At 36.9% G+C, this 16,651-nt stretch overlaps 2 protein-coding genes across 2 annotated transcripts; both read left to right on the top strand.

Annotated features, from left to right (window-relative positions):
* The first annotated feature begins 1,268 nt into the window (after positions 1 to 1,268).
* Positions 1,269 to 5,656, top strand: fbxo45 (F-box protein 45). The gene is made up of 3 exons (XM_082184472.1): positions 1,269 to 2,166; positions 2,855 to 3,211; positions 4,786 to 5,656. The coding sequence occupies exons 1-3, from the start codon at positions 1,834 to 1,836 to the stop codon at positions 4,969 to 4,971; spliced, it is 876 nt and encodes a 291-aa protein (XP_082040598.1). The 5' UTR covers positions 1,269 to 1,833; the 3' UTR covers positions 4,972 to 5,656.
* Positions 5,657 to 9,874: 4,218 nt separating this feature from the next.
* On the top strand, positions 9,875 to 16,364 carry nrros (negative regulator of reactive oxygen species). Its single transcript, XM_082184943.1, has 3 exons — positions 9,875 to 10,063; positions 13,140 to 13,260; positions 14,152 to 16,364. Exons 2-3 carry the CDS (start codon positions 13,153 to 13,155, stop codon positions 16,099 to 16,101), a joined length of 2,058 nt encoding a protein of 685 aa, XP_082041069.1. The 5' UTR covers positions 9,875 to 10,063; positions 13,140 to 13,152; the 3' UTR covers positions 16,102 to 16,364.
* The last annotated feature ends 287 nt before the right edge of the window (positions 16,365 to 16,651 follow it).

The raw sequence follows: 16,651 nt of genomic DNA, 5'->3' as shown, positions 1-16,651 counted from the left end.
TGCTGATTTTATTTCAAGTAATACATTTTTTAATGGTTTTAGTTTTAGTTAATAAAAATAACCCTTACATATCCCCCTCAGTGTCTACCTTTCCAAAACATTCCTGCAACGTTGTTCACAAATATTGGGTATTGTCGCTTTAAGTGATTTCCCTGCCAGCAACTCAGAATCATATATAGCCTATACCCTTATTTATAGTCAATACAATAACACTTATACTCTCATTCCCCCAGCAGATATAGTGGCCGTGGTTTACAGAAAGCACCATACATCATTTCCAGCCAGCCAGTCAATCCGGTCTGACAGCTAGTTTCACGGAACATGGAAACATGGACTTTACAAGTTTACAATAAATAATATTTTATGCAGAAATAAACCCATTAAACCCAATATAGTAGATGTTGGCTAATTAAGAGTACGTGGCAAAGCAATGGTGAGCCATAACTGACATAATCGCTTCCTTGGGGGAAAATATAAGCATTCACTACCTGTCCCTGCTCCGTTAAAGCCAATGATCCATCAGACCAGACAGCATTCAAGCAGCAAGCAATGAATCATGCAGAAAACAGACTGACAGTTGCATAACCAAGGTGGAAAAAAACATAATATTCCTACAACATCAGAAAATTTGAGGAAATCTAATCTGTCTTTGAGTGTTAAGAATAAATTACATCATTAGTCTTTGTCTAGCTCAAGCTACTAAATAACCCTGGAGGTTTAATAATAGTTAATAATTAATAACCGGCCATTTAGGAAGTAAAATAATTGCAAATTCCAGTTGCTGTTTTTTCTGAGAAACAGACTGAAGGCATGTATTACATAAACCATGAATGTGAGCTAAGTGATGGGATATTTTTCTTCTTTTTCTACACATAAGTGAACACATAAGTTCAACAGAATTGTTGGGTGACCTATCCCTTTAAACTCTCTTTTATTAATTTATGATTTTAAATATTCAGCGATAGCTAGCCTATAAATAATGCACTTTATTTTAATGAATATTTAATAAATATTTAAATGTATGTGTCAAAAGTGTACATTTTAGGTTATATTTATTTGAGCCTATAAAGAATTGTAAACTAAACGGCGCCCTCTAGTGGTCTTCCCCGTAACATTCCACTTCCCCCTCCCCTCTATACGTAATCTAGTCAATTGCAAGGTCCTTAAAGAAGTGTATAACATTAAATGGATAAGGTAGATTCACTTCCGCGAATCGGTTCTTTCGAACAGTTCAGTCCAAAGACCGGTTTCAAACAATTCAACTTTTATTTAGGACCTAAAAATAATTTGAATATAATTTAATAGTAAAACAATCCCCTTAACATCATAAAACATAAACATCTATCTTAGAGCATTTTATACCTTTCGCTCCCTTAGTCAAAAGACTCGGTTCACTCATCTGTTCTCGGCTCATCAAAAAGGATGGTTTCGTGGACCAGTTCAATCAATTCACTGAAAAGATCTTACTCACAAGAATGATTCATTCATGAATCGAGCATTACTAATGTGAAACAGAAACAGAAAGAGTAGCATTACAACGTGTTATGTATGATACTTGGACAATTATTGTTAATATATAAAGTAACTTAATCAAACGATATACTTTCGAACAATCCATCCTGATTATTGAGCTCAGAGTTTTTGACCGCACGCCGTCCAGGACCTTTACAATAGTCACATAGCTTAGATTTTGATCCATTTGGCCGCAACAGCAATAACACCGGGAGATGTGTCAGGCAAACGTGCTTCACGGGACCGCGGTGGGGTTCTGACCCGCTGTTGAATCCAGCTTAGCGGTTGTAATAACGGTTGCTTTCAACGGAGGAGTTTGACATGTCTGGCGCAGGGGCCGGTGGAGGGGCGCAGTCTGCGGGGCTGGGCTCTGCCGCCGCGGGCTGCTGCTCCTCCTCGTCGGGAGCCGGTTCTGCCGCATTATTAAGCGGAGGATCGAGCATCGCGGGCCGGTTACCCAGCCGAGTTCTCGAGCATATGTTCTCCTATCTGGAGCTGCCGGATCTCATGAACTGCTCGCTCGTTTGCTGGCACTGGTACAACAGTCTGGCGGATGAAAACAGCGAGGTGTGGCGAAGTCTGTGCGCCCGCTTGCTCAGTGAAGAAGCGCTGCGCTCTGATGTCCTCTGCAACCTGACTTCATATAAAGGAAAAGTAAGATTGTTCAAAGTAATTCATGTTAACATGCATTTATATAATCGACACTGTAATACGTATGATCATGCATCATGCATGCATTTTCTAAAATGTTCTATTTTATTTTATTAAATAAACTAGAATTTGCTTAATGCATGATAATATGGTATTATTTGCTTTTATTTTTCAAATAATACCCAGGAACTTTCATTTTTCATTTCGTATGTTTTGAATACAGTTATGTTTGTAAGGTGACCGTCAGAACGGTGCTAATGTATGACGTCATTTGTAAATATTGGCCCCAAATACAGTCACATCAATAGGTTGCATGCAAATGATGGGCAGAAAAATGGTATTTACATAATATAAATTACTAAAATCCTGTATTGACGGGTCGTATCAAAGCTAAGACTTCTCACCACCAAAAAGCATGGTACCAGCATTGTGTTTTGGACATGGTATTGCCATATATGTTTATTAATCTATTTACCTATTTGTAACTTATTTTACCCTGTTCTTGCAATGAGAATAAATACTGATGTGGCATAAAACCACTAAATAAACCATACCATACTTTTTTAAACATATCATACTATCATAAATAATAGAAATTATATAGAGAGAGAATTACCATTATTACCATCTCATTTTAGAGAGAATTTTATTGGGCAAAAGTTTGGAGTAACTTTCTTTCTTTTATCCTCAGCTGAAGTCCTTCCAGCATGCGTTGAGTTCCCATGACTGCTCCAGGAATGTATATATAAAGAAAAACGGGTTTACTCTGCACCGTAACCCCATCGCCCAAAGCACTGACGGCGCCCGTGGGAAGATCGGCTTTTTGGAGGGCCGGCATGCCTGGGAGATCTGGTGGGAGGGTCCTCTTGGCACGGTGGCGGTGATCGGCATCGCGACCAAGAGGGCTCCCATGCAGTGCCAGGGCTATGTGGCACTTCTAGGCAGCGATGACCAGAGCTGGGGTTGGAATCTAGTAGACAATAACCTGCTTCACAATGGAGAGGTCAACGGCAACTTCCCCCAGTGCAACAACGCTCCAAAATACCAGGTAGTGGAGCTTGAGAATGTACTATAGATAAAAATCACGCTTTTCCAAACTGAAAGGGATAGTTCACCTAAAAATGGAAATTCTGTCATTTACTCACCTTCATGTCGTTTAACACCTTAATGACTCTCTTTCTACTGTGAAACACACAAGAGGTGTTTTAGGTTTGTGTTGCCATGTTTGATGTAGATGCATCCCAATTCACATACACTATTCTATGCGATTTTGCAGTACAAATAGTATATAGTATAAGTAGTGTGTACACTGAAAATTGCAAAAAGAAAAACTGCACTTCAGAGTACATATGTATGAATTAGTTTTACTCTACCTTTTGTCGTTTTTGGTTTATTGAAGGTCATTGGCTTTCACAATATGGACGACAGCTTCATGTATCTTATTTTGTGTTTTACCTGAAGAAAGAACGCTAAATGAGTGGAATGACATGAAGTTGAATAAATTATGACAGAATTTCCATTTTGGGGGGAACTGTTCATTTAGAGAAATAATGTACCTAAAAAATTATTATTATTATTATTTCGCCATTGTTTTCTCACTCTCAGCTTCTAAACCTGTTATTTTTGCTGTTATCTTTCCTATGAAAAGAAGGAATTTTGAAGAATCTTTGTGCAGTCCATACAATAGTGACCACAGCTGTCAGTGTCAAGCTCCAAAAACAACAAAAAAGTAACACCATAAAAGCAGTTGGAATATGACTTCCGAAGTTGCTTTTTAACTTTATGTGAGGAACAGGTTGTAACTTAAGTCATTATTCACTTAAAATCTCTAGGGGGGGGAACAGTGTGAAGATTCTTCAAAATATCTTCTTTTGTGTTTTTGATGGCAAACATAACAGCATGCAGGTTTGGAACAACAGGAGGGAGAGTAACTAATGTCAGTTTTAGGGATGCAGCGATATGAAAATTTTGGCCAATACCGATAACTGATAATTCTTTATATTTGGAAGCAGATAACCAATATATTTGGAGATAAATATAAATCCAAATTTCAATCCCCAACTCAAAACCATCATGGCGAACAGTGTGCATCTGAAGGAAATAATCCATTATTTATCGTCTTTAATACATCGGTTAAAAAAATGTATCAAGCCAATAACGATAACTTAAAAATTAACATATATCAGCCGATACCGATATGGTGGCCGATATATCATGCATCACTAGTCAGTTTGTAATTTTTGCGTGAACCTTTCCTTAAAGTCAGTATGAAACGGAAGTTGTGAGTCTTCCGTATATCTGAGTGTAAAGGCTTCTGAACAAGAAGTGCAGGACTTAATTTTGTCCATGGGGAATTGATTGAGTCTTTGGATCATTGTGGTTTGCTATTGGTCGATCTCATGTGAGTGAAAGGTTGTCCCGCCCTCACGGCAGTAAACATCATCAAATAAGAGATGTCGCTGCGAGAGGGAGGGGAAGTTATATTGACTAAAGATGATGACGGCACATTCATTTTAAAAAATAAAATGATGTGCACTGATAAATTATTTATAATAAATACTGCAATATTCCTAGAAATAAGAATTGTCCATTTTCTATAATATGTTTGTATTTATTTTCCAGATTGGGGAGAGAATACGTGTAATCCTAGACATGGATGATAAGACACTAGCCTTTGAGCGAGGGTTTGAGTTCCTTGGAGTGGCTTTCCGGGGGCTGCCCAAAACATGCCTCTTTCCAGCTGTTTCTGCCGTCTATGGGAACACTGAAGTGACTATGGTGTATCTGGGAAGACCCCTGGATGGATAAGTAGGATCTCAGTGCCACTATTACCACCGGAGAGCACCATGGGAACTGCTGCTTGTCACTAAAAAAAAAGAGGAAAATTTGTGGTTGGTGGCGGGGCTTGTTGATGGTGAGGATGTCCAACACACATCTGCGGATTTCAGTTGAACATCTATTTGTTTTTAATCCTTTTTTAAGACCTGGGACATTTTTTTAAAACCTGGTTTTAATCTAATTTATGAAATTGCACAGGGAGCAGCTGTTCTATTTTATGAAATAGGTTAAATAATTAAGCCAAAATAGAAGAGACAAGTGACAAAGTTTTATAATTCATTACAAACAGTTTACACACGCATGGAATGAGAAGCTACTGTATGAGTACAAGGACGGCTCAAGCTTTCACTTAAAAAAGCAAATTTACGTGTAGGTAAATAACATGAAGTAAACATGCCAAAACAATGTACCAATATCTTACCGTTCTGTTTTTTTCCAGAGCAGTTATCTGCATGCAGTATACCAGTCTCTTCCTCTGTTTTTTATTATTATTATTTTTAAGGACAGGCAAAGGTAGTATGTCGTTATTCCGTTTGTTACTGTACATCTTAACTGTGATGTATAAGTGTATAGTATTTATTTATTGAGGTCCATCTTTGCTATAACCAAGGTTATGGAGACTGCAAATAAACTCTAAATTGTGCCAGACTGTGAACATATCTCAGACTGTTTTGTTGTTACATGATTGATCTGGTGGTATATTCATGTTTGTATCTAGCAATCGATGAAGAGCCCATAGTTGTTCTCTTTTCACCACGAGGTGGCATCCGTCATCATGAGTTCCTAGACAAGGTCAAACATATAGTGCAATCGGTCTAAAATGGAAGGAAAGGACCATTTCATTCTTTGTTTAATTGTATCAGTGGTTTGTAAGTGGAGTTAACTACTAACTATAATTATTGCTCAGAATTAAGGTCAGGATTTTGTGTAGTCTGAAACTTTGGTTTGTACACATCATCCACTGTTTGCACTATGAACATGAATGTTACCTCAAATAGTGCAGGTGTGCTAATAATCTTCTAAGCTGTCATAATTATTATTGTAGCAGGTGGACAATAACATTTAAAAATTTAAATAAAAAAATTTAATCCCAAGCCATATCAAGGGACCAAAATATCATAGAATAGTGGCTCTCAACCACAAGATGGCCTCAGTTAACAGCTAAAGAGAGAGAGAGAGAGAGATTTTTCTTATTTTAAATCAAAGCCACTTGAAAACAAGCCTACAAGGTTAGCAAAAATGTTAGCAAGGTAAGCAGGGAAGGAGACCAGAGGCCTTTTTTTTTACTTTTTTTTTATCGATGTCCATGGAGTAGAGGCTTCACTACGCTGAATAAACTGCTTTTGTGGGAAAACGGCTTAACATTTAATGAATTGACAGCCTATCGGCTAATCTTCAACATATTTGCTCTTAAACAGCTCTTTTAGTTTACACTGAAAAAAATGTCCTTTTTTATAAAAGAAGTCACAGACAATTGCGAGACAGGTAGGATTGTCATTCAGTTTACGGCACTTCTCATTCATTTCTGTGGCTGTGTTCGAAATCACCCCCTATACCCTCATTCACTATTCCCTACATAACTCCACTTATATAGTCCACCTGAAGGAGTGAATAAAAACGAGTGAGTGAATTCGGACCTGAAGTGCTCCAGCTTTAAATAGTTTGTGCCTGCTGTTTAATAATCATTGGAAACTTAACAAACTGGCTGCTCCAGTAGTAATGGAAAATGTATCTTGAACTCTGTCATGGAAACTATGTATAAACCAATTTAATAATCAATTGAAACGGAATTTATACCTGTATGACATGATTCAACTGCGGGCGCCATCTTCTCGTGAGACGCGGGAATCCATTTGACGCGACTCTCGCAATGCATTATAGGTATTCTCTAGATGTTGAGTGTACATTGGTTGTACACTCGTTTTTGAGGTGCATTGTGTGATTGAATTGGTGCACTTGATTACATCTACTATGGTTAAATAGAGCCCTATTTAAGGGTATAGGGGCCCTTTCGGACACAGCCTGGCCCTATGGTATCTGCAAACTGTCGCACAACTCTGAATGAAATTCAGTGACGTGAACGCAGTAATGTGATTGGTTATCAAAGCACACGTGATCCAAGTTGGCCGTTACACTTTCTCCAATGGTCTAGCCACAGACCCGATCGTATCTCCCAATAATAAGGGTTGCCAAGTCTGCGGTCCCCCCATATTCGCATTGGGCTGGGTTTGGGCTATTTTTGTTGGCAATCGCTGGGCTGTTGGGCTAGTTTTGTAGTGCAGACCTGGCCACCCTGCCCCCTCAACAATTAGAAACCGCCAAAATACCACGATTAATATGAACAATTTGCTTAACAACTGCATAGCACTGCATTTGACACATGCATTTCAACACACTAAAACTACTAAGAGCACCTTAGCATCTGCATAGTGACATTCAATGCCCTAGCAACTGCTTGGAAACCCACTAAAAATTACTCAGATTACCTTAGCAACTGCATAGCAACGCACTAAAAAACAAGAACACATTTTAGCAGCTGCATAGCACTGCACTAAACGGCTCAACACCCTAGTAACAGCATAGCAACACACTAAAAGTAGCTTAGCAACTGCAAAGCATTGCACTAAAAGCAATTTGACAAAATAGTAACTGCATAGCAACACCAACAATTACTAAGAATACCTTTGCAACCATAGATACATAGTTTGACGCAATTGTGCAGAATCGATCCTTTTCTTAAAATTTGCTTCCAAATTGCAAAAAAAAAATGAATCGCTTCTTTTCTTAAAATGAATCGATACTTTTTCAAAAAGAATCGCTACTTTTCTTAAAAAGAACAAATAATTTTCTTAAAAAGAATTTATCCTTTTTTTTTAAAGAATCGATCCTTTTCTTAAAAAGAATCTATACTTTTCTTAAAAAGAATCGATACTTTTCCAAAATGAATAGCTTCTTTTCTTAAAATGAATCGATACTTTTCTTAAAATGAAAACGATTCATTTCACTACTTTCTTAAAAAAAAAAAAAAAATAGCTACTTTCTTAAAAAGAAGCGCTACTTTTCCTAAAATGAATCGATACTTTTCTTAAAATGAATCGCTTCTTTTGTTAAAATGAATCGATACTTTTTCAAAAAGAATCGATACTTTTCTTAAAATGAATCGCTTCTTTTGTTAAAATGAATCGATATTTTTTCAAAAAGGATCGCTACTTTTCTTAAAATGAATCGATACTTTTCTTAAAATGAATAGATACTTTTTCAAAAAGAACAGAGCTTTTTCTAAAATGAATTGATACTTTCTTAATATGAATCGCTATTTCTCAAAAATAATCGCTACTTTTCTCAAAATCAATCATTCCTTAAAGTTCCAGATATTAAGCTTACTGATATTTAAAAAATATATATATTGTGGGATTCAATAGATAAAAGAAGGATCTTTGTAAACATCTAAAATTGTAATACTTAAATGCTTTTTAAAGGTGTTTTTTGGTTGTGGGGCAGCAGTTTGAACCAATTCTGTAGAATGGCCCATATTAAAACAAACCAATGTTCTTACCTGTCCCATTTCTTCTGGAATTTGAATCTCGGCGGTTTCACAACTAACCCTAGTATCCACAACTCCCTGCTGCACCCCCTTAGACGTGCAGACTCGGAGAGGTAGAGCTGAACTGTTGTGGCCTTGTGGTATTAATTGATTAGTGTGAGTGAGCGACAACACGCTGACCGTTCCAAAATGGCGGCTGCGCCGACGTTCCTGGAGCTGTTGAATGTTGCATTTATGTATTATACATGTTAGCAACGGAATATAGCACTCCACTAAAAAAAGACTCGACACGCTAGTAACTGCAATGCACTAAAAACCGCTGATGGTCTGGGAACCACACAACACGCTAGCATCGTGGAGAGCGAGTTCTGCACGAGCAAGCTCACTCACTCACTCACTCACTCACTCACTCATATTTTCTATAGAAAATGTAAAACCTCTCGCTATTTTTGAGCACCTGAGATGTCTTATAGTTGACATGAAACTACGGACGATTTTCGTACGTACGCAGTCACCAATTGTTTACAGTACAAAACTGATCAATCGATCGACTTTACATAGATTGAACATTTGAAGTTTTTTGTTTTTGTTTTTTAAATAACTGTCTGCACTTAGAAGCCTGAACCACTATATTGTTTACAGTCACTGAATGTGCAATAAGATGATACGTAGGCTACACCTTTACTACTGGGAGTTTAAAATGGGATGTGGTCAGGTATGAAAATCATTGTCTACATGTGTTAACACTAGAACGCTTTTAGGTAGATGGCTATCAGCAGATGTATTTGGAAATGAAGCAATGTGCTACGAACCACGTGTCAACATTTTCACACGTTTTTCACAATAGCACAACTTGTGACAAACAGCATGCCTGCGACAGTTTCAACGCGGAGAAGTGATGGGCCTGCCCTGCATCTTTGTAGCAGGAAGGGTGTGAGCTCTTGGTGGTTTCCTCTTGAGTAGTATCTGATGAGTGAAACCAGTAGTGGGTGCTTTGGGTGTGTTCACTTGGTAGGTTTTGTGGTCTACTGAAATAAGGTGAAATGTTTGTGCATCTTATAGTTTAACGTGCATTTGCATCTCACGCGCCATGATTATCACTTCAATATTTTGTCCTCATGCATGTTATTTTTTTATGTAAGAACCGTTAAATATAGCCTATTTCATGATCCCCCTTCTGCTCCTTTCTACTGAAACTGAAATACTTTTACTGTTGTGGGATGTGGTCGATTTTTACATAACGTGCATATTTCTGACCGTCAGTGTGTGTGTGTGTGTGTGTGTGTGTGTGTGTGTGTGTGTGTGTGTCTGTGTGAAATTATGATCTTGGCTGGCTTCATGTGACTGCGTTTCCGTTGCTTGCTTGCTTCCGCAATTACTAAAGACACTGCAGAGATGCAGATGTCAAGCACTTTGCATCTCCGAAGAGACCAAGCCAACAGAACCTCCCCGCAAACCGATGTAATGGTGTTCTGTGAACTTCACACAGAAGCGGAGGGCGCGATCCTGGCCGCTGGGGTAAGTGTGCACATTATACTCACCTGGGAGTGTGTGTCAATATAAAACAGACGGGCTTAATGTTTAATAGTAATTTGTTTAACGATTTGTTTCAATATGACTTTCAGTAGGCTATACACTCATTACAAGTATAGTCGCCTGCGTGACCTCTCGTATCTTACTCAAGCCAAGCGCGAAAAATTTACATGTTTTGTTGTGATCGAACCTAGTCGAACTGTTTGGAAGATATTGTGTCTTAACTTTAATGCATACAGGGGCTCCAAAAGCGCAGCTCATTGATCATTAAAGGTTAAGATTTTAGATAATAAAATATCAAACCAACTGGCATACAAACAAATGACTTTTTAGATACCTCAAATGATGACCTTTTAGACTTCTGCCCTTTTAACCAAATGATTCCAAGGTCATTTTAGAGTATTTATAAAGTCAATTATCACATTCACAAACACAACTGTAAAGTAAGGACAGTTCAAAATAACATTATCTACTGTGGTGATGTTCCAGTAAGGTCAAAAAAAAAAAAAAAAAAAAGTGTATATTTCTTAAATATTATCTTGAAGCGAATCTCTCTTTGTAAATAAATGCCGGTTGGTTTGATATTTTGATATCTAATGCAGTACCATTCATGCATTAAGTGTGACACAAGTGTCCAAGTATTTTTAGGGCCACTTTAAATCAATTGATGGCTTTGATCCTGTGTCCGCAGCCTAACCGATCTATTTTATAATCTATAACACATTTGGAATTAAATTTTAGCCACGAATTGCCCATGCCACACATGGACCACAAGGTGCCAAAGGTGTAATTTTAAAAAAAAAAATTTGAAATATAATTTGAAAGGAGAGTGTCTAATAGAAACAATTTTAGTGTTTTTAAATTAAATTCAATAGCATTGGAAATGTTTAATTTCAAACTGGAGTAATGATGCTGAAAATTCAGCTTTGGCATTACAGGAATAAATTGCTTTTTAAAATATATTAAATTAGAAATTAGATTTTTTTTTAATGTAATAATTCACAATATTACTGTTTTACTGTATTTTTATCAAATAAATTCAGCCTTGGTGAGCATAAGAGACTTCTTTCAAAAACATGAAATGCATATAGGCTATAATACAGCTCTGGAAAATATAAAGAGACCACTGCAAAATTATCCGTTTCTCTGGTTTTACTATTTATAGATATGTGTTTGGGTAAAATTAACATTTTTGTTTTATTCTATAAACTACTGACAACATTTCTCCCGAATTCCAAATAAAAAAATGGTCATTTAGAGCATTTCTTTGCAGAAAACGACAACTGGTCTTAATGACAAAAAAGATAGTGTTGTCAGACCTCGAATAATGGAAAGAAAATAAGTTCATATTAATTTTTAAATAACACAATACTAATGTTTTAACTTAGGAAGAGTTCAGAAATCAATATTTGGTGGAATAACCCTAATTTTCAACCACAGCTTTCATGCGTCTTTGCATGCTCTCCACCAGTCTTTCACATTGATGTTAGGTGACTTTATGCCACTCCTGCTGCAAAAATTCAAGCAGCTCGGCTATGTATGATGGCTTGTGACCATCCATCTTCCTCTTGATCACATTCCAGAGGTTTTCAATGGGGTTCAGGTCTGGAGATTGGGCTGGCCATGACAGGGTTTTGATCTGGTGGTCCTCCATCCACACCTTGATTGAGCAGGCTGTGTGACATGGAGCATTGTCCTGCTGGAAAAACCAATCCTCAGAGTTGGGGAACATTGTCAGAGCAGAGGAAATCAAGTGTTCTTCCAGGACAACCTTGTACGCGGCTTGATTCATGCGTCCTTCACAAAGACAAATCTGCCTGATTCCAGCCTTGCTGAAGCAATATTTTTATTTGGAATTTGGGAGAAATGTTGTCAGTAGTTTATAGAATAAAACTAAAATGTAAATTTTACCCAAACACATATCTATAAATAGTAAAACCAGAAAAACTGATCATTTTGCAGTGGTCTCTTCATTTTTTCCAGAGCTGTATATAATAGATAGATAAGAAAGAAAGAAAGAAAGAAAGAAATATGGATGGTTTAATCAAACATGTAGGGTCATTGAAAACAAATATCCCGTCCGGACACCACTTTTTGGTCACTTGTGTATATATACTTCTGATATATATATAATATAAAAATATATAAATATTAATAATAATAAGTATTATTATTATTATTTAATTTTTTTTAGATTTGAGGAAGAACAAAACACAACACTATTTGGCAAAAAAAATCTGCTACAGGGTTTATTTGACTAAAGCATAGGGGAAACAAAAAGCTCACAGAAAAAAATCATACATAACATAATCAGTTATTCATATTTCTTTGGTTCTTTCTTGTTTTTGCATGTGTTCAAAATTTCTTTGTAGGACAGCCTGCCCAAAATGTATGCCCGCACAATTTGCCATGTTTCATTGCGTTATCACAAATAAAAAATGACACAATTTATGCTTACAAAATCTTTAATTTTTTTTATAGTATTTGAATAAAGAGTGAAGATCACTTTTAGCCATATATATATATATATCTGTGTGTGTGTGTGTGTATGTATGTATGTGTATATATATATATATATATATATATATATATATATAATATGAAGAGTTCAGATGCAAAAGCCTCCAAATGCCATCTGATATTTTCTTCTAGAATGATAATTTTTATCAAGCTTGTATGTTTATGTTCAGTTATTTCACTTTAATGGCAATGAAAATTACCTATTAATTGTCATTAAAGCGAAATTACTGAACCTAAATATACAAGCTTGATAAAACGATCAGAAGAAAATTTCAGATGGCACTTAGAGGCTTTTGCATCTGAAGTCTTCATATATATATATATATATATATATATATATATATATACATATACATATATATATATATATACATATACATATACATACATATATATATATATATATATATATATATATATATATATATATATATATATACATACAATCATTTAGATAAATAAATATTTACAGTTGTGGTCTCTTGTGGAATCTACTCTTGTAGTCGTGATGCTTTAATAGTCTATTTGACCTTCATCACAGTGATCATGTTAAGATGCCGGTGTTCGATTGCTTGTCCATTGTGGTCTGTCACGCCGTGGTGCCACTACTGCTGGGCCTACTTTCAGCCTCAGGACATCCGCAGACCTTCCCCTGCAGACTGGTATGTGAGAAAAAGGAAGACTGTACAAATACTTCTAGATCAACTCTGATACACATGATGATTTCCTGGAATGGAAATGGCCATATTGCTTAAACATATTTTCGGTTTAGATACTACTATGTAATATATTCAAAATGCTTAATCTTAAAGTATGATGTTACAGTTGTTACCTTAAGGGATAGTTCACTCAAATTTGTTTAATTCTGTCATCATTTACTCACCCTCAATTTGTTCCAAACCTGTATGAGTTTCTTTCTTCTGCTAAACACAAAAAATATATATTTTGAAGAATGTTTTAATTAAACAGTTGACGGTAGCCATTGACTTTCATAGTAGGGAAAAAAATACTATGGATGTCAATGGCTACTGTCAACTGTCTGGTTATCAACATTCTTCAAAATATCTTATTTTGTGATCAGCAGAAGAAATAAACTCATACAGGTTTGGAACAACTTGAGGGTGAGTAAATGATGACAAAATTTTAATTTTTGGGTGAACTATCGCTTTAACAAGCTATTTTTACTCACCCTGAACTTTAGAAATGATTTTTAACCTGATGTATTCAGGAGGATTTAGACATTTTAAATATTATTTTTGACTTGAATTTAGATGTTACCACATGAAGGACATTTTTAGGTTACTTAACTAAACATGTTTACCATGTATAGGCTATGAAGTCTAATCAGCAAACCACAAGTGGGCTAAATTTTCTTGTTCATCTATTTTTAATGTTCTCCATTTGCTTAGCAAGTGAAAAGATTCAAATGGGCCCAATGAACTGTTGTGGAAATATTGAGTCACATCATCTTGTTACTATTTAATTTTTTTTCCATTTTTTAAGAATCTAAATCAGTCTTTCCTTCTCTTTTCTGTCCCTCTCCACATCTCCAGATCCAAAGCACGGCTCTGTGCAACAGCTGTCAGCTCTCTACCATACCAGATCATTTACCAGATCAAATTGAGGAGATCTTCTTAGACAACAACCTTATGTTAAACCTTCAAGATGGTTGTCTCTCTAGGTATCCTTTACTACGGATGCTGAGCTGTGCCAACAATCGACTAATGACAGTGGAAGAGAACGTTTTCTCTAAATCGCCTCTGTTAGAAAACCTAAATTTAGCGGACAATGAGCTTCATAATGGACACAAGCAGGTGGCCAAGTCCTTGAGCTCTCTATCCAAACTAAAGACGCTTGATATTTCGGGTAATGGTCTCACGGAGGACATGGTGTCTGTGCTTGTACATAATCTGTCCTCGCTTGAGTCTCTATACTTGTCCCGGAATGCCATGCTGAGGCTGGATGAGTCAACGTTCAGAAGTCTTCATAAGCTTAAGGAGCTGAACGTCGAGAGAAATTTGTTGTTTGAGATCAGTGGAGCATTTGATCACATGAAAAAACTCCAGAGGTTGAACCTGGCCTTCAACTTCTTGCCTTGTTTGGTCAACTTTGAGATGACCCAACTGCTGGTCCTTAACGCCAGCCACAATTCCATTGAATGGTTCATAACCAATCAGGATCTGAATGAGACCTTTCAGCTGGACACGTTGGATCTGTCCGACAACCATTTGCTGTTCTTTCCATTCCTTCCAACACTCAACCGAATAAGAACTTTGTTGTTGTCCAATAATCGAGTTGGTTTTTACCAACACTTTGCAAATAACACATCTTCAAACTGGACGACTAAGGTTGAGTACTACAACTTGGGGCAAAATGTGAGCAACATCACGGTGGAGCTCTGGAATGAGAACCTTCACGGTGATCTTTCTTCAGTGGAGCTCCTGGACCTGAGTGAAAACAAGGTGAACTATTTCCCCCAAGGATTCATTCAACAGATGCCGCATCTGTACTGGCTGAGGCTGAGAAGTAACTGTTTACAGTCCTTTAGTTTGACGACTGAAGATTTGCCAGACACCCTCTACGAACTGGACGTGAGCCGAAACAGGTTAACCGAGCTAAAAGCAAGCCAACGCTCCATTAGTGAGCTAAATAATCTCACACATTTGAATCTGAGTACAAATGACCTTCAGAACCTTCAACCTATGATATTTGCTAGTCTACCAAATCTTAGCAGACTAGATCTCAGTCACAACGCAGTGGATGTGTGTTACTTGCCAAACTACAAAAGTTCCTCAGGATGTGTTGTGTGGTCCAACATGGTTTCCCTAAAACAGCTTTATCTTTCCGGCTGTAGCATTCGAAACATACCGTCTTCAGCGTTCAAGGGCACGCCGCTAACTCATCTTGAACTTTCCAACAATCCAGACCTACACCTTAAACAGAAATCTCTGGAAGGTCTCGCAAATACTTTACAGCATTTGGGCCTTGGTAATACCGGTCTTCAAAACTTCGACTTTTCTACGTACAGCCATTTGAAGTCATTAAACATCTGTAGAAACTCACTACTAGAACTTCCCGAATCTCTAATGGCATTAAACCTGAAACTTCTGGACTTGAGGGATAACATGTTGACAACCATCCAGTCCCAACATGCTAGCATGTTAGCTCAAAGACTGCACACTGTTTATATGAATGGAAATGCATTCAACTGTTGCCATTTAGACTGGTACAGGACCTTCGGGGAGAATAAAGACGTCAATTTTGTAGATCACTCTGAGATTACTTGTTTGGACTTAAACCACAGACGTCACAATATCGTCCTTTTGGACGCCGTCCACTGTGGTGGTACCAGTAATGAGGAGTCTGTTGTGTGGTACATCCTTCTCTTTGTAACAGTCAGTGTTTCCATCATGGGTATTTCTATCATTTACATGCTCACCTTTAGGCCAAGAATGTTGCCTCGCGCTATTAAAAAGAGATGCTGGAGGCCAACTCCCTATTGAGAAACATGCTATTGTAAAACTAATGAATGTCTCTAAAATAAGGGGCTAACATGCAAATACGCTGTTAAAGGTTGCTACTTTCAGACAACGGGACATAACAAAAGAGAACTGTGATATTAATGTAAAAGATTTAGGCCATATTGGTCTGTAAGCATGTGAATGTATTTCATTTTATCGCCATTAAAATGCATGAAATGTCTGGCTGCTGTATGGTTTGTAAATGTGAAAACAAGTGACAATTAAACTTTCAGTCATTATGCTTTTTATTTGCATTTATTCATTTGGCAAAAGATTGATTGAAAACAGCTTGCAGTACATTAGACATTTTATTGGTATATGTGTTCCTTGGCAATTGAACCCATGACCTTGACCTAGTGCTTTTTATATTGAATAAATTATTTAATAAAACAAGTTCCCCAATCAAATATTGACTTGCGAGGGATACATTTGAAATCAGGGCTGAAACACCACAGACATTGTTAGTGATTGATCAATATAGGGTTTCAGTGGAAAATTATCAAATGTTTACATATGGTTACCTTGAATATTG

This window comes from Leuciscus leuciscus (genome assembly GCF_965113295.1).
Source record: "Leuciscus leuciscus genome assembly, chromosome: 11".
NCBI lineage: Eukaryota > Metazoa > Chordata > Actinopteri > Cypriniformes > Leuciscidae > Leuciscus > Leuciscus leuciscus.
Note: the sequence above shows the minus strand (reverse complement) of the source record. Positions and strands in the feature narration are given on the sequence as shown.

Coding starts and splice junctions, on each gene's coding strand:
- fbxo45 (XM_082184472.1), top strand. CDS start 1,834: ATGTCTGGCGCAGGGGCCGGTGGAGGGGCGCAGTCTGCGGGGCTGGGC. Junction 2,167..2,854: donor TGACTTCATATAAAGGAAAA/GTAAGATTGTTC, acceptor TTTTATCCTCAG/CTGAAGTCCTTCCAGCATGC. Junction 3,212..4,785: donor ACAACGCTCCAAAATACCAG/GTAGTGGAGCTT, acceptor TTTATTTTCCAG/ATTGGGGAGAGAATACGTGT.
- nrros (XM_082184943.1), top strand. CDS start 13,153: ATGCCGGTGTTCGATTGCTTGTCCATTGTGGTCTGTCACGCCGTGGTG. Junction 13,261..14,151: donor AGACCTTCCCCTGCAGACTG/GTATGTGAGAAA, acceptor CCACATCTCCAG/ATCCAAAGCACGGCTCTGTG.